General features: G+C 41.2%; 2 protein-coding genes and 1 long non-coding RNA gene across 3 annotated transcripts; 2 read left to right on the forward strand and 1 right to left on the reverse strand.

Annotated features, from left to right (window-relative positions):
- Positions 1-762: 762 nt before the first annotated feature.
- LOC309670273 (uncharacterized protein) lies at positions 763-7,553 on the forward strand. The gene is made up of 9 exons (XM_082481148.1): positions 763-946; positions 1,472-1,608; positions 2,246-2,443; positions 2,781-2,875; positions 4,208-4,363; positions 5,156-5,353; positions 5,985-6,110; positions 6,524-6,713; positions 7,132-7,553. The coding sequence occupies exons 2-9, from the start codon at positions 1,495-1,497 to the stop codon at positions 7,261-7,263; spliced, it is 1,209 nt and encodes a 402-aa protein (XP_082337274.1). The 5' UTR covers positions 763-946; positions 1,472-1,494; the 3' UTR covers positions 7,264-7,553.
- Positions 7,554-8,002: 449 nt separating this feature from the next.
- LOC309670535 (activator of 90 kDa heat shock protein ATPase homolog 2-like) lies at positions 8,003-19,801 on the forward strand. The gene is made up of 9 exons (XM_082481515.1): positions 8,003-8,091; positions 8,235-8,425; positions 12,946-13,031; positions 13,671-13,785; positions 14,354-14,442; positions 14,980-15,102; positions 16,340-16,441; positions 17,705-17,756; positions 18,012-19,801. The coding sequence occupies exons 1-9, from the start codon at positions 8,012-8,014 to the stop codon at positions 18,185-18,187; spliced, it is 1,014 nt and encodes a 337-aa protein (XP_082337641.1). The 5' UTR covers positions 8,003-8,011; the 3' UTR covers positions 18,188-19,801.
- A 217-nt stretch (positions 19,802-20,018) lies between these two features.
- LOC309669630 lies at positions 20,019-21,961 on the reverse strand. The gene is made up of 3 exons (XR_014268924.1): positions 21,764-21,961; positions 21,132-21,253; positions 20,019-20,270 (listed from the first exon to the last, which is right to left on the reverse strand). It is a non-coding gene; the product is annotated as an uncharacterized lncRNA (long non-coding RNA).
- Positions 21,962-22,131: the final 170 nt, after the last annotated feature.

A 22,131-nucleotide genomic window follows, 5' to 3' on the forward strand; every position in this document is an offset into this window, starting at 1 on the left:
TGGGAAAACACAGGAGTGGATTATTTCGTTTACGCTTTTGCTGTGGTTGAAACTTTAGGAAAACCGATTGATTATACAGTCGTATCTGGCAACGAAAAAGGTGAGTACTACTTCCCTTATGAATTAAAATAGCTAAGATAACAGAATAACCTGTCTGTTGTGTGGCAGATGTTGCTGTATATAAATGAGGAGATGGAGATCAAGGATTAAAACTTGTATTTTTAAAAAATGAAAGTACACAAAGAATGTCTCTCAGAGCTCTTCAGCATGGACTTTGTTAATCTTTGGCTAAAGAGGTGCTGGTAACTTGCTAGAAAATGGGTTCCTGTAGTCTTAAATTAGGGTAATTTGCAGGCTGAGGGAGCCAAAATAGAAGTTTGTTAGCAAGCAGCTTCCTCCCTGCCAATCACTTTTAGTCTATCATTTTCTTGCACTTGCCCCTCTGTCAGGGCATCTGCCCTCCTTCAGCTTTTGTGGCTGTGCTGCAACTCCATTTGGTGCACAAAAAAGGGAAATCATTAGAACCCGAGAGAAAACTTGGAAAGCAGTGAAAAAGGAGTTGTGCAACAAGAAGCTGCAATTCTGTTTTCCAAGCATGTTGCTCCTTTACATGTTTAAGGCCTGTTTGGTCTGGGATAGGAGCCCAGCTGTGGTGCCTTTGCTGCTCAGCCAGTGGAAGTGTTGCATTTCACGTTCTTAAGAGCAGAGAGGATCCATGGAAACATCCTAAGAGCAACTAAGACACAAAAGGTAGGAGGGACACAAGTGAAATGGTAGCGATAACAACGAAGGTGCCTGTTTTTCTTTTCAGGTCATTTTAGATTGGATCCAAAAACTGGTCAGCTGAAAACAGCAATTAATTTGAACTATGAGGAAGTTTCTCAGTATGTGATTTTAATTCAAGCAAATGAAAATCTCTCATCTGCCGCAGAAGTCCAGTGTTCAGGTAACTTTATCTTTTGGAGGACATTCCAACTTAAATCAGGAGCAATGAACACATCTTCTGTATTTGCAACCCAATATAGGAACCGTAATTCTCTTTAACTGAAAAGTCTGACATGAAAGATGAAAAGCTGAAGGTCAAGGTTGTGCGGAGAAAGGCAGCAGCCTTCCTCCAAGGGTGCAAACCCTCCCCAGGGCCCTACCGTGGTCTCAGAAAAGAATGTAATAGCTGGGCATTGGACTCAGCAGGAGCTGGAGGAACCTGCCTGCTCCTTGCCTGGTAGAGCACAGCCACCGGGAGAGGGCTGACGGTCCTGTCACCTTTTGCCTTGAACTGCCCTGCTCTCACTGAAGCCCCGGCAGGAGTGAGAGCGAGCTCCTCTGGGCGCATCCCTGCTGCCTTCCCTGTCTTCTCCCTCATCCTCACGTGCAGCAGAGATACTGCTGCAAAGCCACAGCCTGACCCGGCCTTTGCAAGTTGTGCTTTGCTGGTGTTGGTTGCTGCAGTTAACTTGTGTTGGTTTAACAGGCCTGTTTGCTCAAAATGTGGCAATGCTGACCATCTCCGTGCAGGATGTAAACGAAGAGCCAGCATTTTTGAATAATGCCTACTCTGCTCGGATACCGAACTCAGTGCCCTATAAGTACCCAGTTATTACAGTTGAGGTACAGTATCTTTCTGTGCTCTTTGAGGACAGAAATCTTTTGAAAGATTTGGATTTCTTCAACAGTTAAATTGGGTTAAAGGAGCTGTTAAAGCTGCTCTTGAAAGCTTGAGACAGATTCTGCCCATCATCCAGGTTCAACATAACGTTGGTGAAGGATGGGGTGTTTAAGGAACTGTTCCATACCTGTCCTACCAGTGCATCCGTCAGAAGAGCTTTACGGTCTGTTCTGACTCATGCTGCTGTTATGGATTACATACTGCACAGACCACCGTTCTCTACTGCTAACTGTTTTGTTATCTATCAGACCCAAATGGGAAAATAATAACAAAATGGAGCAGTTCTCATCTTTTCCAAAGTCTGGTGTTATCTCTCCATTCTAGCCTGCTCCCTTTATGCTTGTAGCTGTAGAATCCTTCAGACTTCATGGGAAATTTATTTCCCCTTTTACACTCTTGGTCTGATTCTGATAGTTTGTACCCCACTTTGTTTAGTGCAAAGAGAAAAATACAACAGCTCTGTCCTGGAACACTCCAAACTTACAAATAGAAACTGCAGAGTTTAATGATTGAAGAGCAATGTGCAGCCCAAAAGCCACAAGCTGAGTTTCACAAATTTTTCACCTTTTTTAAACCCAGGCTACAGATCCAGATTCAGGAGACAACGGACTTCTGCTGTACAGCTTAGTGAATAATCAAATGAACGAATTCGACATCGATGAAAATACAGGGCAGATTTTTACAGTTTCTGTAGCAGGAAAGGTTGGAACATTTTATCTGGAAGTCCAAGCTGCAGACCAAGGCACAAGAAGACTCACAGCCCGGACAACAGTCAATGTAAGTAAGATTGCTATTTATGGTCCTGATTTGCTTCCACCTCAAAACTCTGCATACCAGAAGGGCTAGGCTTGGTAATGACAAAAAAATTACTTAACACCATATAGCGAGACTGTCAGATACACCAATATTTACTTCATACTTTCAGGCAAGAATTATGAGGTGGTCATTTCCGTTGACATATAAAAATATGTAGGCATGAAGACTGACAATTATTGTATTTCAGAGGGGTGTTTTATTTGTTTTTTTTTTTTTTTTTGAAAGTCAGTCTAAGAGAGGTACAAATGCTTTAGAAAACCTTACATGTGATTTTTTTTTTTTTTTTTTTTTTAATTAGGTAACTGTTGATTCCAGTTCCAGTAACAACATGGTGGTGGTGGTACTTAATCAGACGATCAATGTTGTTGAAAAAAACTCTGCTGAAGTAAAAAGGTATTTTGAAACTGTGAAGCTTATTCTAATATCTAATGACAAATTTAGAGTGCCTTTGAGATGGGCATCTGACAGCCTACAGGGGAGGTGATGCAGCCAGTGCCCATGAAAAGCTAGGTCTTTAATTTGATGTCGTTCAGAATCATTTGAGGGAATTCACAGGAATCCACCAGTTTTTACCCGGTAAGGCTTTGGCCTGAGCTGACAAATGTCAAAGAGGTCATTGGACTAGATGATTTCAAGAGGTCTAATCCTACCTTAATGTTTCTGTGATTTTTAACAGCCTAGGATAAGGTTTTTCACAGATAGTAGGCTCAAGATACAAATGTGGAGACAGACAGGATAGAAGCCACAAACCAAACCCACCTGTGCTACAAATGACAAATTGCCCTCGTAGCACAGCAGCAGAGGTTCTCAAGGAGGTTTCAGCCGTACGGTGCTAGGGGATTAGCTAGGGATGTGTGGATGGCCACGCTACAATTAAAAATGTGTTTTGGCCTTTTTAGCATATTAATGAAGACACAAGTTCTTTTGTTTGCTTATACTTAAACATATATTTACATTGGAAATACTGAGTCCTGGGCTGTTGAGGGGAAATCGCTCTGAAGGATGGAAAAATAAGTTTGTGATGTTGACACTATTATAGCACAAGTTTCTTGTTGGTAAAAATGAAATGGAAATTCCAGAGCTGCTCTGCCGCTTTCTTTGAGGCAGCTGGTACTGACTGTTATCAGAATGATGGATTAACTGGGCCAGTGGTCTGATCCAGCGTGAAAATCTGTGAAAAAGGATGAGAAAACAATGAGGATTATGAGACTGAATTTCCCTCCTCCCCACCTTTACTGTTTATAGTACTCTATAGGTATCACTGCCTGTATTTATAAAACAATGTCAAGCATGAAATGGGCCATATGTTGCTTTGAAAAGCGTGACCAAATATATTATATACTATGCAATATTGGTTATGAAATCTAGGTATAAGGGTTTGTTAACCCTCCCTTTCTCTAATTAATTGTTCAGTTACGCTAATGGCGCCTATCTAAGATTTCTAGGCTATGTACAGAAGTTATATAGCATCTACTAATGAAAAGTATCTTTGCTTAACAGTCAGAGACAAGGACTGGATTTTTTTTTCCTCTGCTACTTAATCACTCAACGATATTGGGCAATTCCTTTGCTGATGATAATCCTGCATTTTTTTGCGCTTAGATTAAAATACTAAATATCTGCAAAGTGTTGTATTAAGTGCTACTTTTCTGTCACTGAATTTCCAGAGTAAAATAATTAGTCATTGCCCAGTTAATTTAAAATGTTTTCTTAATATGATGGCAGGGTCCTGGAAGATGAACTTGCATGGAACGTATACATTGTTGATGTTTATTCCAATGAGTCTGAAAGAAAAGCAAGAAGCAACACTGATATAACTTATGTAAAAATTATTGCTTTTGATGAGAAAAACCAGGAAGTACCTGCAGAAGATGTAAAAAGGTCTGTATGGCACAGTCTGTCTTCTTGGTGTCAGTGCTACACAGCTAGGTTTTGTTTCCCTTAAAATTATTGATGTCTTGGACGGGACAGGTTTGGATCAAATAGCAGTTTATCTGAGACTTAAGGCTTAAATGGAATTTTTAGAATTCAGAAAGCTTTTGTTGTTTATTGAAAGCTAATTTTCAGAGCTTGTCAAAAACATGAATAAGGCCGTTTAATTGGGCAAAATATATTTAAAAGTCAGTTTTAGAGAAAACTGAGGCAGAAAGAATATCATTAAAATAGATATCGACTTCAGAATTGCAGAATGTTGATTAAAAGCTTACATTTTAGGTGTAGTTTACATTTTTTCATAACACGACAGTGGTACGAATGCATGTTCTTATAAACATTCTATGAAGGGCAGCTGCTAATTAAACATGGGTTTCTAGACTCAACACCTCTCTTATACTAATGGAGCCTGTGGTCATAGGAAAGAGTCTCCACGGATGAACCTCCTCCTCTGAGGAAAGCGCTATTGGTATCTGTAAGACTGTATGTGGCTGCCCTGGTGATTTAGAGGATACTGACCTCTCAAGTTCAATTTTCCAAGCTTTGCAGCATTTCAGTTCCTAAGCACCAGGGCTGGTTACCAGAAAACAGAATTTTTCCTGAATGAAAAACATGACAAATCTGAATCTTCAGAAAAGGTCTTGGTGGACCAGGGAGTGGTATTCTCTTATTTTCTTCACTACTCTTCAAGCCAAAATGAAGGTCTGATAAATCATCAGCATTTTACTCCTCTATCTTCAGAAAACTTAGGGCGCAGAAGAGTAAAATTGAGAGAAAACTGAAGCAGGTATTTTCAACACCTGTTACTGCTGCCATAGAAGAGGTTCCTGCAGACTCAGCAAGTCCTGAACTCATTGCAACGATCGTCCTCGGTGTTCTGCTAGCCTGCGCCCTCATAGCCTTCCTGGCATACGTGCTTTTTACTATAAAAAGCAAAAGGTACAAATAGTTTTACTTTAACAATGTAATTTAGACTTAAAAGTAGTAATTTTACTTCAAATGTCAACTTGAAAAGTACTTATCTGATAAATTACTGATATTTGCATGGAGAATTGCCTAAGATTTGCTTTAAAACAAAGAGCCTGGTGTTGTACTGTAGATATTAGATGCGTTACATGTAAGTGAAAGTTGGTTTCTTCTTGTGTTTGTCACACAGCAACTGCAGAAACAAATACTTTTCTGCTATCCAGATTTCTCTCTTTTTACATTTTAACTGTGAAGGGGGGCATAAGCAGCTGTAATATACCCACGTAAGTCTCCTCTAACCCCATGAATGCTGAAATCAAGGGAGGTTTTGCTGCTAACTTCAGTGGCAGCAGAACCGCATAGTAGACGAATGTGAATGTGTTTCCAAGAGGACAGTGGGTATTTACCCTGTTACCGTTAAATATGTAATCCAACAATTGTGTGGAAAAATAGGAAATACTCCAACTAATCCCCGGAATAATACCAAAAATAAATGTTGTGTATTAAACTTATGACACAAATGCTTCATGTTCTGTTTTTAAACTGTAAAGCCAATCTTCGAAAAGAATTAGCGATTTTATTTTAATGTCGTTATCATTTTCAGAAAGGATGATCAACGGCCTTTGGTTAAGAAACAAGATGAAATTATGGAGGGTATTGATAATCTGTGTGCAGCTGACAAAAATGGAAGTCTGAGAAGCTTAGAGAAACTAGAGCACACAAATAATGTGTAAGTAGAATGCTGATATTGCGAATTTATAAAAAATAGCATATCAGAAGATATGATTCTCGTTTATTCTGGTAACACAGGATTTTCCTTGTATCTCTCAGGAATGTATAGATGGATTTTTAAGAACCCTTACAATTATAAGTTAAGAACTCTACACTTGAAGGAAGCTAATAACTTTTAATCTTGTACTGAAAATTACAAGGGCAAATTCCTACTTGCGCTTTAGCACATCGTTAAAGCTTTTTGCAGAAAAAGCCCTTCAAGATACAAGCAACTACTTAGGATTCCCTTGGGTAAAATCCCAAGTAATTTTGAGATCAGCGTACACGCTACTCTGTTTTAGAGCAGCTAAGGCTTTTGTCACTTAACTGTTTGTAGGTTCATGGTGTTATGAATTCTCTTAACTCTTTCAGGAAAGCTGAAACAATAGCGTTTAGCAACATGGACGATGCTGACAAAGACACGCTTCCGGCCAACGAAAAATGCTATTACCTTGAGACACTAGATTGCAACAGCGATCATAAAGAAAATGCAGCATCTGAAAAAGCTGCTGAACCTCGAAATGTAGATGCCCAGCCCACTGCAGAATCCACACCAAAACAGGTAATTAGCTTTCCAACTGCAAAGAACGGAGTAGAAAGATATTTTATCATTGTTAATCAAAAAAATGGAAGAATTATCAAAAAAAGTAAAGTTGGGATGGAAGTAATAAAAAGTAATCACGGAGTTTTCAGAGTTGGAAGGGACCTCTAGAGATCATCTAGTCCAACAATCTTATGAAAATTTTCCTCCTGCTTAGAAGGGCTTTGTGATGGCCCTCTTCTACCTTTTACAAAATGTGTAAAGGGTTCTCATGTGCTGCTCCTAAAACTTAAAAGCAATGCAGCCTTAAAAATGCTTTCTTTGCAAGCTTCAGTGAGAGAATATACGTGCAGAAGTTATGTGACTTGTGCTGCTTAGAATTTGTCCACACTCTACCCTTTGTAGCTTTCTGCCTCATCTGGGTTATGTTTTCTTGCAGGATTGCTTCCTGACAGGCACCAATGAAGAGGAGGCCCCTAAAAAACAAATTAAAGGAGTAAAATTTTCAGAAGTGGCCATTATTTTGGACACAGAGTCTGAAGACGATGAGCCTGACGATGATCGTTTTTAATCAGTAAGAATACTTGATGAAGAAGAGTTTTGGGAAAACCACAACGACACTCATCGGAACGCCACAGAATTAAATGAGCACTAAGAAATAGGGGAACGCTACGCAGAGATTAATTGCTGCTGCTCCTGGCGTTGGTGCTCTTAGCGACGGACAAGAAAGGAAATAACCCATCGCCTGGAAGGGCTGCGGCGTGGCGGGAGCGCCCGGTTACCGGCCCAGGCGCAGCGCTGCCTTAACGGGGGATTTAACCGCTTACGGCGCGAGCATAACGGCAAGGCAATAAAACCGGTACCGCACGCGACGCCCTGTCGTTATTTCCCGCGGAGACCTCCTCGGGCATCGATCGCCTCTTCTTTCCCACAGGACTTAACGGCCGCGGTTAACCGTTGGGAACGCGGGGCCGGTGTTTTCCTTAGTCGCGCGCTGCCCGCCCTCCCGCCGGGCCGCCCGCGGAGACCCTCAGGCCTCGGCCCCCGCCGCAGGAGGAGCTGCCCCTACCGGCCCCGCCGCAAGTGAGAGGGACCCGGGGGGAGGGGGGGGTGTGTGGGTGCTGCGGCGGCCGCCTTCCCTCCCCGCCGAGGGGAGCGTGCGGAAGGAGGAAGGGCGGGCGGCGCGGCCTCGCCTTCCTCCTCCTCCGGCGGGGAACGGGGGAGGGGAAGTTTCTGGCACCTTCTGGCTGGGTCGCCGGCGGGCGGAAGCGGGCGGAGGCGGGCGGGCGCTGCGGCGGGGCCGGGGCCGGGGCCGCGCCATGGCCAAGTGGGGACAGGGGGACCCGCGCTGGATCGTGGAGGAGCGCGCGGACGCCACCAACGTCAACAACTGGCACTGGTGAGGGGAGGGGAGGGGCGGCGCGCGGCGAGGCCGTTAGGGCGGCGGGGGCTCCCTGAGGCGGCGGGAGGAGAAGGGGGGAGCCTGTGTGCGTGTGTGCGGCAGGGGGGAAATGCCGTTAACGGCCCCGCTTCCCGGGCCAGGACGGAGCGGGACGCGACCAGCTGGTCGAAAAGCAAGCTGAAGGAGGTGCTGGTGGGGCTGGTGGTGGAGGGCGAGGCCGGGCGCTGCGAAATCAGCGACCTGAAGCAGGTGGAAGGCGAAGCGTCCTGCAACAGCCGCAAAGGGAAACTCATCTTCTTCTACGAGTGGAACCTGCGCCTCAGCTGGAAAGGTACGGGCCGGGCCGGGCCGGGCCGGGGGGGGGGGAGGCGGCTCTGAGGGGACCGGCGCGGCGGGGGGGTGGGTGAGGCGGTGCCGTGCCCGTCCTCCTCCGAGGCGTTCGCCACGGGCTAGCGGCGGTTCCTCCGGTGCGGGCCAGCGCTGGCGGTGAGGAGCCAGCCAGCCTGCGGTGGGAGAGACTGCCCCCGGGCTTGTTTAGCCTTTCCCGGGTGCGAGGAGCGCAGGGGCTGTGTGTGTGTGTGTGGGGGGGTGAGCATGTTTCCAGCCGTGGCCCCCAGCTTTCGTGGGAAGATGTGCCTCGACACAGGGGCTGTCTTCGGGTTGATGCGTGGCCTTTGCAAAGCTGGCTCTGCTCACTTGCCCTGTGGGATCAGGAGCGATCGCTTTGGAAAGGAAACTGTCCCTTCTGGGTTGGAAAAACAGCGCTATTTTCGTGAATTTCGGTGAATCAAGTCGTAGGGAGATTGCAGGACACACGTGGGCCTGAAATGTCGCAAACGCTTATTTTTAAATAATCTTGAAACCCTGGCTTATCTTTTTTCCCCCTTCACCCATTTTTTTTTTTTTTTTGTACCACAGATATTTCTTAGCATTGTTTTAACAGCATATCTGCACAGCATTACTCGCATTGCAAGAAGTAAATACTTCTGTTGTGGTGAGATATGTGTTGCTTAGAACAGCGTGCTTGAATTGTTTCAGTTTCTTGGTGTGCGCAAATTACAGCCGGGTGCCCAATGCATGTTGATAGCAGGAAACAGGAGAAAGTTAAGACAGTGTAAAAGTGCAGATGTTTCAAAAAATTTAGTGCAGTTTGAGGATAATGAATTACGAGGAAAAAACTGTTTAGTGGGAATAAGGTAACTAGAAATACTTCTGGATTATTTGCGATAAGAGGGGCTGTGTCCATATATGCATCTGCTCGCAGCCCCAGCTCCTGGAGGTTCATCCTCCGCTGTGCTTGTTCCTTGGCCGCTCTTTATTTGCAGACCGACCTGATAACTTACTTTTGGTAACGTCAAGGCATTCTTTCCATTTACTAGATGCTTAAAACTTGATGGCAGTTTGTGGACCATCTCTTTCATTGGAGTAAGAAGCAGGAAGAGCTGATAAAAAGCACCTGCATGGGCAATTGTACATCGATACTGCAATGCTAAATAACAGGTTGTTCTTCCACAAAATACTGCACTTATTTCTCAGGCCTCAGTTGTTACTATAGGAGGTGGAAATACCAAGGGCCTTTCTTATTTTCCCCCCTCTTAATCCCTGTGCCCCAAAACAGGACTGTAGTCTCTGGATCAGTGTATCGAGTAATGCTGTGGTCTGCTCCAATGCACTTTTCATGACTGTTTTTCCTGGTTTGGCTGACAGGGACTTTAATGGTTATTCCTATGCTGAGACTAGTGCTCCTATTTGAACAGATTTGGAATGGAGGTCTGCTCCCATAATAATGGGGGACTTAAAGAAGTACTATTATTTATTTATTTTGGTTCGTATTGATAGTTATCGGTTTTAAGTGTTACAAGTGTCTTATAAACGAAGAACATACAATTGTCATCTAGATATTAACAGAGAAGAAAGCAAACATTACACCCTTTTGTGCAGTTAGTATCAGTACAGTTTAAACAATTGCAATCACCTTTTTGATATTTTGGGTTGTTTTTTCAAGATAAGCTAAAATCATCTACATTTTAAATACTCTTTGGTTTTGTTGTGGGCTTTTTTTTTTTTTAATTTCTGTGTATAAGGCATAGAATTAGGTAAATACAGTATTTTATTTGTATTTCTATACAAATTCTTTATAAATTCTTTTTCCTCTGCCAGGTCTTTATGCTTTTCAGTGTTTAACTACAGACAACTCCGATTTATATTAGGTACTTGCTCAGTACAGTGGGTAATGTGCTTTGAGAGTTTAGTTTTAAAGGAGTTTGCTACTACACGGTGAAATTCTAAAAGAGCTGGGGCTGATGATTTTTTTCTTAATTTGATAGCCATTGTGTGTGTTTTCCAAAAGCACCGAGTTAGAAATGAGAGTTCAGACTGAACTGCTAAAAACACTAATTGCTGTGATTATTTCCTTCTACAAGTCTTCTAGGATAACTAGTAATTCAAGCTATGATTAAAATTTGGATACATAAGAATAAGATGATACAAATACTGAAATGTGCAGCCGGTTTGAAAAGTCCAATGTTGGAAAAACATTGCCCTTAGCTATTTACATTACAGAGCAACAAGAAAGTGAGGAACTAAGGGTACTTAATGGCGCTAAAATTGAGCAAAATGGCTGTTCTCTGTGTTGTTTGTTTGAAGATGTAATGAGGATTTCAATGCATTATTCTACCTTGTGATGGAAGCTTTATGAAAACTGGTATGTCCTTTTAAAACATAGGTATTTCAGTAGTGGGTTTATAGGTAGGTCTTTCTGCGACATGCTTTCATTATTAATTTTCTAAAATACTGGATTGGCAGGAAACAAATCGTTTATTCTTAGGTCTGTTATTGGTTTCCCGTAGGATTCAGACAAATAATTTGATTGTTTGATAAAAAGGTAATAGTTTTTCTTACATTATAGTGATACTAAAAATGCAAAGCTGTACCAACGTTCCACCTGTGTAATGTTGACCAACCAGCTGTTTGTTCACTGACTGGACTTTGCTGCCCAGCACAGATACCAGCTGCATTAATCCCTCGGACAAGCAATTTTTTGAAGGGGGGGAAATATCTATTTACTCTTTTAATGAATTTAAATTTGTTGTCTGGCCGGGTTATTTGGCAATCTTTATTTTAATACTCATTAATAAAATTAGCTGAATGATAAAAGTCAGGTTTGTGTTTTGCTCCTAAAAACTTTTTTCTGCATGCTTGCACTTTGGGGACAGCAGCTGAAAATAAGGTTTGCTTTACTATCAGCAAAGACAATGTTGCGTGGTTTTGCCTGTACTAATCCTGGGGCTGGAAGAAAGCAGTAAAGAGAAAACTGAGATGGCTGCATGTGATTTGTATTGGGGCTAGAAGTGTTTTAGTGGTATATAACCATTTCACAGGGCTTTGTACTTGAGGTAACAGGTTCTCCTGGGAGACTTTGAGAAACCCAAGAGAGGCCTTCTAGTTTAGGCTGCTGCTGTGTGGACATGGTTGTCTACTTCTGGATTAACTGACTTTGCATATTGCACTATTCACATAGATCCCGACTAGGAAGGGATCTTTGCACCATACTCCGCTTTGTGTTACTAATGGTCGTTTGCTCTTTTTTTTTGCTGAGAAACGTTTGAGTGTTTGTTGGTACTTTACTGTGATCTTGACCAGTAGCATGTTAGAGTATATCTGTGCATGGCTACCCCCCTACAGCATGGTGGTCGTTTCAGGATAGTAATTAAAAATAATGGAAGGAGAGTGATGTTAAGTAGTAGCTGGATCTAGCCTAGCGCCTTTGAAGGTGAGAATCCAAAGAAATACTATGTCTGCCTTCATCCCCTTCTGCAGTCCTGCTTAACGCTGGGTTGTTTGTGTGTTAGAGTTTTGCTGATAGATTGATAAAGGCTGGTGTTGAGTTGAGTATGTTTTGACAACAAAGCTGATACAACAGTATGAAGATAAGTGGGTTTGGGGCAGAGCTGCATGTTTCCACTATTGCTTGCTAAAGAGATTTTAACATGGTCTAAATAGTGAATACATTTAAATAATAATGCTTTTGTAAAGCAAGGGGGGTGAGTTTTCAGCGAAAGAAAAAAGTGTCAGACCTTAAATTAAATCTTTTCACAGTAAGGTCTGAGGTGAAGAAGTACAGTACAGGGGTCATATGCCAGAAGGTGTTTATAGAGCTGTGTAGGTAAGTGATGGCGGGCCTTTGCCCAGAAAGATGCAGATAAGGAGCATAATTTCTTTCCTTGCAAAGTCTTTCTGACATGTACAGTGATTAGTCGGCAGGCCATGGTAAAGCTACTAAAGAGTAGGAACAATTGTTCTAAAAAATTTTCAAGTGAAGTTTTGTATTTTTAAAAAACTTCAGTTGTATGTATGTTTAATGAACAGGTATACATTTTCTGGTGATGTGCCTGTATGTTGGGAGCTTTTCAGCTATTCGGGAAGGAATAGCTAGCATTCTAGGCAGCAGGCAAATTCAGGGGGAGAGGACGTTTTTTCCCCTCCCCCTTTTAGATTCACAGTCTGTGTTGGCAGACAGGAGTTGTTGCAGGTGGAGGGCATTAGGACAGCTGATGATTGAAGGTGAGCACAGTGGCAGAACGGAATTGCAAACTGTGCTGAGATGTGCCTGTGTGCATGTATGTATCTTAATGCATCTGTACAGGAAAATACAGTTCGGGGAATAGTTTACTAAGTAAGTTAACTGTGACACGTTTGACAGTTTTCGTTGCTATTTAGTTCCTTTAAATTAGATTCTAGGCAACTTGCTTCAAGTAACACTTTTGTACAACTAATTTCTGAGATAAAACTTGCTGTGGGGGAAATAATAGTTTTTAATAATGCATTTAAGAATTCGTTATGTTAATACAGGTACAGTGAAAGAGTCTGGTGAGAAACATAAGGGATCTGTTGAAATTCCTAACCTGTCAGAAGAAAATGAGGTAGATGATACAGAGGTAGGTGTGAAATACTGATACGGCTATATAGGTTCAGAATTCTTAAATAAAGTGTTAATCAACATATAGGCCTCATATTTTGATTTATGCTGTGATTAAGTGGGATAATTACACTTGGATAGTTATTTTGTGTTTTCATTTTTTATACTTGGAATAATGACTTCTCTCTGTTCTCAAATTTACCTACTAGGAATGTGCACGATTTTCTTTGCTAATTACGATATACTAACTACAAATTTGAGAAGACCTCTGCTTGTTGTAGTCTTTAAAAAAATCCAACAAACCGCGTACCCCTCCCGTCCTCCCCCCCCCCCGCCAAACTTAAAGGAATCTCCTTGTTGGTTGTGTCGCAGTTGATGCTGTGGCTTCCACAGGTTCCTCAACCTGTGCTGTGTAGTAGGCAACTCTGTCTATACTTGATGAACTTGACTAAGCTACTGTGGAGATGAGATACTACATTTATTTATGTCAAGACCCAAGAGGACTTATTTTTAGCAAAGGTAGGATAAACTGAGAAGATAATGAACTTGAAATTGCAGCTGTCCTCTGAATATAGTAAACAAAGCCAAAATACTTTGCCAGAATCCAAACTGCTTGTGTTTAGATGCCTCTTAGATCTTGTAATTTTTCTGTTTCTAGATAAACGTTAGCAAAAAGAAGGGGGAAGGTGATGTTCTGAAGGACCTTATGAGAACTGAAGGCACCACAAAAGTCAGAGAGGCCCTGAGAGATTACCTGAAAGCACTTAAAACAGGTTAGTTAAACCAGTATGTTTGGTATGTTCTTATGCGGTCTTCTTTCTTGAATAGATTGGTAATATATTGACAAGTCCGTGGGTTTGTTTTGTTTTTATTTTTAATTCTCACCAGCTGAGATGAAATAAGTTAGTCCTACCAGTCAAGAGATGGCAGTGTCCAGAAGTTTCAGTAGCATCCCAGGCTGTTTTATGCTACAGGTACTGACCACAGAGAGCGCTGTGGGGCCGGACTGGCTGGCTAGCAAAGCAAGTCCCGACCCCCAGCTTGTCAGTTCTCTGCTGTACTGTACAGAAGCTCATGGAGATGGTGCATTCCTTAATGGGCAGATGTTAGTAATTTTGGGGCAGGTGACTTTGAAATGCCTGTATTTTTAAGGGAAGTTGCTGTTTAGGCTCTGTTGCTAATAAAAACACGGTTAAGATGGGGAGACTGAATTGGAGTTGGACGTTCCATTCTGTACTCCCATTCTCCACAGTTTTGGCCAGCGATCTTCATGACATAGCTAAATGTCAGGGTGGTTGAACAGCTCAATTTCCTACTGAAAAGTGCTTTTCTTTATTACAGAGTTTACCTTGGGAATGATTCTGCCAACAAAAGCTACTGTTGGTCAGGAGCCAGCTGCAGAGCGGAAACTAAGTGGGCACACCGTGCAGGTATGCTGGTTTTAAGCATTGTATGATTTTAATATTATTATCATAAATGTAGTTCCTATAGATTTTGCTATGGTAACAGTTGCATATTCCTGTCGTTACCCACCAAAGGGCAAGCATTTGGAGTGGAACTGCCTCCTCACTGCTGTTACTAGGGCCTGTAATACAGAAATGACCTGTCCCAGATGCTGGGCACAGTTCTGCAGTACAGCAGCATGTATGGACTCCTTAATGCTTTGTTTTGTAACGGCTGTAGCTTCAGCAAGGTGAAGTTGGAATTCACCTGCATGGATCATGGCCACCAGTCTAAAGTCAGCTTCAGATGTCTTTGGAGCAAATCACACACTCATAGTTTTGTCACTTAGTGAATAATGATTAATAATACTGTCAAATAAATATGTAAGTATGTAGACTGGATAATTAATATATATTCACAACACAGTATGTTTAAGAATGTGCAGGTAACAACAATCCTGCCATTCCAGTACTTCTAAATGTTTGATCTTGCACTCATTCACATGAGTATTGTTTGCTTTACAGGATTTTGTTTCACCGCAGTCTTTCGATACAGTTGGTGTAAAAATTCCAACAGTGAAGATACTTATGAGAGAAATATTCAACTCTCCAGCAGATGAACTTTACAGCATCTTCACAACTAAGGAAGTAAGTGATATATCCGTAGGCACTATAGCTTAATGCAGATGCTGTTATGGCTGAGTAGCTGTGTAGTAATAACTGTGTCACAGTGTCAAGTACAGATAATATTCCTTACATACATTAAATGGAGAGATGTGATTGTCCAGAAACTGAAGGCTTCAAGAGCTGTCCTTTTTTTGTAACTTCACTAAGTATTTGTAATTGTCATCATTTGCTCCTCAAGTTTTGGTGAATAGCCTCACCTTTTAAGTGCCTGAGGAGTGTCAGTGGCGAAAACGCAAAAGGCCTGAGGTGGTGTTTCAGTCTGTTCTCTGAGGAAGGTGCAAAGGCTGGGCAGCTGGCCTCACTGACAATGTGGCACGTCCTTGTGACAGCAGTCAGAAAGCACTAGAAGGTGGCAGTCGGATTGCTCTACTTTTACCTTTTTAATGACAGCTTATTAGGGTGGCTTAGACCTTTACTTTGGTTTTTTTTGCCAGTTGTTACCTTAATAGGAAGAAAAGCCAACTAAAACAAAGCAAAGCTCCATCTTTATGTAGTTTGTATGCAGTTCAATCATGTGCTCCTGTGCTTGTGAGAAAAAGCTTAGCTTTTTTTAATGTAGGTACTTGTCATTCAGGAGCCAAAAGTGCTCAGTAATGGCACTGTTATCCACAGCTTACAGCTTAATTAGATTAACTATTGGATGCGATGATAGTGTTGCTTATAGGGCACAAAACAGAAAGTTACTAATTTTGGGTTTGTGTCCTTCAAAAGAGCCTGGTCTGGTATCAGAGACCTTTAAATTAGAATCCCAACACTACCAATGGGAAACAATAACGGCTCCCAGCAGTTCTCTTGCACCTTCTTAGAGGTGCTGTTCTGTCTGCGTCATTTCCAAAGCTAGTACCAGCCAGTCCAGTCTGTGTGTGTGTGTGTGTGTGTACACGTGCATACTTTGTGTGTGCCCCTTGCAGGTGGCTGGAGTCTTTACTGGTCTTTGCATTTAACAGGACAGGCTTCTTTTGCATTTGTTTGCGTTTATATTCTCATTCTCTCACCTCATGAGTCCCTGCTAGTACCATAGAGCTCAGTGGAGTGCTGTATACAAGGAAAAGGCCAATTAGTGTTTTAAGACTCATGTATATTACAGTTTAGTTAATTTCTTCAGAAAAGCGCCCTAATATGGTGCATTATGTATCAGTATAGATTTGTAGTTAACTGACTTGTGCTGTTTGGTTTTTTTTTTTTTTCTTTTTGCTAGTTGGTACAGAAGTTTTCCAAGTGTCCTGCTGTGGTTGAAGCTGAGAAAGGAGGCAAACTGCAGATGTTTGATGGTTGCGTCAGTGCTGAATACGCAGAATTGGTAAAAAGCTCCTACTTTGCACTTTAAAAATGGAGCGGGGTGGTGTCAATTTCTTCTTTGAGCTAAAAAGTAGCATAACTTTCTGACATTTCACCTTCTCTAATGCATATTCAGTTCCTCTATTTAAAAGCCAAAAAAATTTGTATTAGGTTACGTGATTTTTCTTGCCTATCAAAGGAGCAGGCACTGACTACGCTTAATGACCTGCAGTGTGGGAGAAAATTCAGCACCATCTTTTTTTACTAGGAGGCATGAGAAAGCAGGTTTATCTCCTAAATCCCTATCAATTCTTCTTTTAACTAGAGAAATGATCTCTGTTCTATTCAGGGCAAACGTTACGCTCTCCCCAACTGAACACTTTTGCAAATAGAAGGGAAAAATTGATAATTGGAGCTCAACTCTGTTTTTGAAACCTCTGAAAAATCATTTTCACAGTTGCTGAGCTTAGACTTGGTATCTTAATGTCCCTTCAGGTGACGAGCAGTAAGTATCACTGACAATTGGACAATTTTTAACAAAGCAAAGCCTTGGAAAATTGGATTCTTGGTTGAACCTAGTAAAACTTCTTGTTGATTCCAGGAAGGGCTCAGCCTGGAAACATACGTGCTGCAGCGCTGTTACACCTGAGACTGGCCTCAGTGGGAACATCCCATTATGGAAGTTGAATGAAGTCAGTTATATTCATCAACCTTTGCAATTAGATAAGGAACTATTTAGATGAAACAGCCAAAATATAAACTTAATGGCTTGGTGAAAGCAATAAGCCTGATTTAGCCCAAACTTCAGCTGACTTTAATGCATATACTTATGCTTAAGTAAGCGGTACCTCCCCTTCTCACATGAGCTGGTGGCAGGCTGTAAATCATTTTTACGCAGTACTGCCTAACTTGTACATTAAAGCAGGCTGGATTGCTTCACAGAAAATCAGGGGCACACTGTGTCATACTTAAGAGATTTCAGAGGTGAAAATATGACTCTCTTACGGCCATTTGGAGGTCTCCAATAAAACCCTTGTTTTATATTCAGTAAGTAATCACCCTGGCCTTTTCCCGTAGAGAAAACAAAACAGAAGAATGTAGCAAACAGCTTGATGACAACAGTTTATTTAAAAAAACCCAAACAACAAACCCCCATCTTTGTATTGTTTACATGCGTGTGTCTACTATTACATAAAATAATGCTCCCTCTCCTTATTTTTCAGGGTAGAATTAGCATGGAGTAGTCATAATATGAGTTATCTCAAACCTCCTTATCTTCTTCCAGGTCCCAAGCCAAAGAATTGTCCTGAAGTGGAGGTGTAGAAGCTGGCCTGATGGTGAGTCTTTTTGAGGACCTCTAACAGAGGCTGTGCTTTGCAGGGTGAAGGAACAAACGTGAAAGGTGACAGCCGTGCTTAACTGGAAGTTTCCTTGGTCTGCGTTCTGTGGAGAATAGCCTGGTGTCCATAGCAGCTGTCAACTGTGAAAAGAGACTTTGCTCAGACACAGGCAAAAGCAGATAAAAAATTAGCAACAACAAATGCGATCCTTTAAAAAACACTTTACTGAAATGTCTTGTTTTCTCCCTTCAGAACATTACGCAACGGTTGCCTTGAATTTCAAGGATATGGCTGCTCAGACGGAACTGCAGTTAGAGTGCAAAGGAGTTCCTGCCTCTAATGAAGACAGTACAAGACAATGTTGGAAGCAGCAGTATTTTGAAGAAATACGTACTTTACTGCAGCAATCCAAAGACAACATGGAATGACAACAGCACTGGTGTTTTGTTAGGGCATTGCTTTTTATACTTTGTTAACATTTGGGTTTTTTTAAAAAGTAATTTATTTGTGGGAAGAATAAAGACCCACTTATATGATACTGTATATAATTTAAGCATTATTTATGGATTTTTAGTGAATGAGGTGGTGAGTAAGTCAGATTATGTATATAAACAGCTTTTCTTGGGGAAACGGATCTCTGTTCTGCTTGCCTGCAACTTCAGAGAGCAAAAGCGATTGCGCTGCAGTACAGCTCTACTGTCAGAGGTAGGTAAGCTACGTGAATCAATAGGAAACAGTTGTGGTTCTCTAATACGCAGTGTAAAATTAAATCCCTTGAGGAGATGGGGCACCCACCAGAGGTGAACTCAAAGTGACTCTGAAACTGGTGATAGATTAAATCTTTCAAGAAATGTGGGGGATATAGTTTACAGCTTCTTTAAATACTTCTTCAGGTTGCTTTAACTGCAGCCTGAATTTGTTTCTAACTCTGTAAGACAGTTTTAGGGAAAGATAATTAATGATGTCATGTAATTTGGGTTGGTATGACGGTTACCACTGTTAAGTCTACATGCACTGGATTCCCTTACTTGACCCCAGTGTGAAATTTATTTTGGAAGAAACGAACAGTAATGATGCTTTCCTTTTGCAATTCTGTAAATGTTCCACTTACTTAAATCATTTATGGCCCTCTGCAAGGTTTGCAAGGATAATTTAATTCTCAAATGCTTTTTATAAAGTGTATGAATTAAGTACGCAATTTGAAACAAACTGACCAAAAAAGGGCAAGCTGCCTTTGGAAAATGTGGTCGGCTCAATAAAACGTGATTTTACATGCTGTTTATTTTCTTCATTAACCGATACTGCCAAACTAAATGAGCCTGTATAGAAGATAAGTCCTATGTGTTTTATTTTTACAGGACACCAACATACAGCAACCTTACCACACATGAGCGTACATCCTCCAGAAGATAAAGATGTGCTGCTCTTTTCTACAGGCGAGGCTTTCCCTGGGAAGTTGGCAGTCAGTTATTTATCCCCTTTGAATCTGGGTGAGGCTCATTGTGGTTACAAGAACAAACGCCTCACAGTGACAGGATAAATTATTTTAGGTGTCCAGATAGAGGCCGGAGAACAGCCTCTTGACAAAATGTCATGTTTTAGCATTTTTCTTTTTCTGAATGCTGAAAATGTAGTTATCTTTTTTGATAAATATTCAAGGACAAAGAGCCTGACATTTTGAATACAAAAATGATTGAGAGTATTGGTTGACAAAGGGCAACCTTTAAATAAAAATAGACAATCTAGGTTTAAGACAGAGATCAGGCTGAACAGTTTTGTGTGTAGATGATCTAAGAGATTTTGTGACAATGTAGTGTCTGAGAGGAGGCTGTTACATCTAATTTCAAGTTTCTTCAAACGGTGTATCCTAGAGCCCTAGCATTTCTCTGGGAAGTACACATCGCCAGTTTTCCCTCCTGACTAAAAACCTCTCCATCTTCGGGTCACAAGTGCCTGCTACATGTATGTCTTGCTAGTCTAAATTTTCTTGTCTCCTTCCAGTAGCAATCAAACTGGACCAATTACGAATCATCAGTGTTAAAAAAAAAAGAGTGACTTACTTGTGTTTGCAGTGTTGCACCACTCACTTCCAGTTGTGGGACAGCCAAAACCCCCAGAAAACTCTGCAACTGTTGCTGGGAAGTCCAAGATTGTGCGAGGAGGAACAGCCCCAGCCAGCCCTCATTTCCTCTTTAAGGAAAGGGTAGTGAACTGCAGGCGAGATCTTCTTTAGTGTTCTTGTTCCTTTGTGCCTGCACAGCTGTAAGTTTGGTAATATGTACAAGCTTTCTTGAGTTAAAAACATGAAGTACCTACCTTTTCACCCTGCTTGTAGGCCAGCCTAGCGTAAGAAGGGGGCAGTCAGCTTTCATGCCCACAGACAGCCCCAATAGACTGTCCTTGCAGGCAAAAAAAAAGGACAATTTTCATTCTTGCTTCACTGACATTCCTGCACTCTTCCCATCTTCACTCTATGTGCCGGAACTTCGCTGACAATAGCATACTGCTGACCTGAAAGTTCAATTTCGGCACACAGTTATTTTGGAAATCAGAAAAATCAAAGAGAAGTTCATTTTACTTCGAACAGGACACCTTCAGGAGGATTTGTGGCACCATCAGCCAGCCATAGCACAAAGGGGACAATGAGCAGCTCAGAGAGGCAAAACAATTTATTCTTGAGTGCTAAAATGTCTTGTATTTCTCATAGACGCTCCAAGAGCTTAATAAAAACCAAAGAATGTTAAACTGAACTACTTGTTATCCTCAGCCCTTGAGCTGGGTGGAACAGGGTTAGGAATTACATACCATTTAGTAACAGTACGATGATAACAATGTGATGGTATCATACATAAATCATACAGTATCACAGATAATGAAGTAACAATATCATAAACGTAGTTTGTTTTCTAAATAAGTCTCTGCGAAGAGTTCCCTATCCTACAATTCTCTCAATATAAAACAACAGGAGTGGAGACATGTAGAAAGTTTAAATGAAATATGCTCAAATGTGCTGGAATTCATGTGTTCTAAAAAGAGACTAATGAGCACAGAAACCATTCCAGGGAGGGCAAGCAGCATGAAAGAAGAGACAAAGCAGAAATGGGAAAAGACAGTTTTGTTTGATGTAGTGCTTTTGTTTAAAAAAACAAATACTGGTAAAAACAAAACAAAACAAAACAAAAACGAGCAGAAATTGCAGGAAGGAGGAAAGCAGAAGGTAATGTAAGGGAAGAGCAGTAAGAATAATGACACTTCTGGTGATCTTGACAACAACTTTTGAGCAAAATAATAGAAAAGTTAGTATTAAACTCAGTCAGTTTAGAACCACAGGATAATCATTTAATTAAAGCAAACCAACATGGTTTATAATACCTTGTCAAATTTGATGTAGCTTGTTGCAGAGGGAACCGCTCGCCTGAGACAGCTCATGCACGTCTTGCTATGTAAAGGTACTTTGTGCTTCCAGAGCCACCAAACCCCAACATACCGCATCGCTGAAATGGTAACTTCTTTGTTAATGGAAAATGGTTATCAAATAAATGGACTCCTAGGGCGATTCTAAATGGCCAGTTAGATATTTGGGAGAAAATAATTGACAATAAAATACAAAATAACTACTAATAGCATTTGCAAATCACATATACAGGTCTGTAGGAGAAGATGTCCTAAAAATAACTCAGTCAATAGTCAGTGACCAGCTGAACACGGACAGGCTTATGTTCATCTGGGAAAAGAGAAGAGGATGAAGAGTGTATAATTTATGAAATCATCATTAAATACTGTTTATACTTGGTATACGCTTCAAAAATGGGTTTCAAAATAATGAAAAAAACATCACGAAAGACCGAATCGTACTCTTTAGTAATGGAATTAGAGTGTGATCTCATCCTTTAAGAGATGCTAAAGCCAACAAAGTGCAACAGCTGAAAGGTGAAGTTAGACAACATACCAAAAATCAGATGCGTATTTTAAATAAGAGTAATTAATTAACTGAGGCTACTCACCGAAGGCTCATAATGGCTGCTTCATCTCTTGAAAATTTTTAGATCAATAGGGGAGTGCCTTCCTTAAGGCATCTTAACCCAACCACCAACCAGCAGGCTTGGTCGAAGACTTCATAGATGAATTCTGGTATTCATTATGTAGAAGTCTCAACTAGAAGCTGTTGATGATTTCTCTGAAATTACAACCTCTGGAGAAGGTGATCAGAAAGGGTAATAAAATTTATTCCTAAAGAGAGCGAAAACAATTACTTCATGTCTGAATAATGAGGAAACCAACTTAAGCACTCACCAGCATCAATATAGTGTCTGTAAATGCAGGAATAAAAGCACTAATCAAGGGGAATGTAAAGTCTAAACTTTAAAGACAA

The sequence above is a fragment of the Vanellus vanellus genome (genome assembly GCF_965231255.1).
Source record: "Vanellus vanellus genome assembly, chromosome: 3".
In the NCBI taxonomy this organism is placed as follows: domain Eukaryota; kingdom Metazoa; phylum Chordata; class Aves; order Charadriiformes; family Charadriidae; genus Vanellus; species Vanellus vanellus.

Excerpts from the sequence above, each read along its gene's own strand:
- LOC309670273 (XM_082481148.1), top strand. The coding sequence starts at position 1,495 with ATGCTGACCATCTCCGTGCAGGATGTAAACGAAGAGCCAGCATTTTTG. Across the intron at positions 2,444-2,780 it reads CAGCCCGGACAACAGTCAAT|GTAACTGTTGATTCCAGTTC; the intron begins GTAAGTAAGATT and ends TTTTTTAATTAG. Across the intron at positions 2,876-4,207 it reads AACTCTGCTGAAGTAAAAAG|GGTCCTGGAAGATGAACTTG; the intron begins GTATTTTGAAAC and ends ATATGATGGCAG.
- LOC309670535 (XM_082481515.1), top strand. The coding sequence starts at position 8,012 with ATGGCCAAGTGGGGACAGGGGGACCCGCGCTGGATCGTGGAGGAGCGC. Across the intron at positions 14,443-14,979 it reads TAAGTGGGCACACCGTGCAG|GATTTTGTTTCACCGCAGTC; the intron begins GTATGCTGGTTT and ends TTTGCTTTACAG. Across the intron at positions 16,442-17,704 it reads GTGCTGAATACGCAGAATTG|GTCCCAAGCCAAAGAATTGT; the intron begins GTAAAAAGCTCC and ends ATCTTCTTCCAG.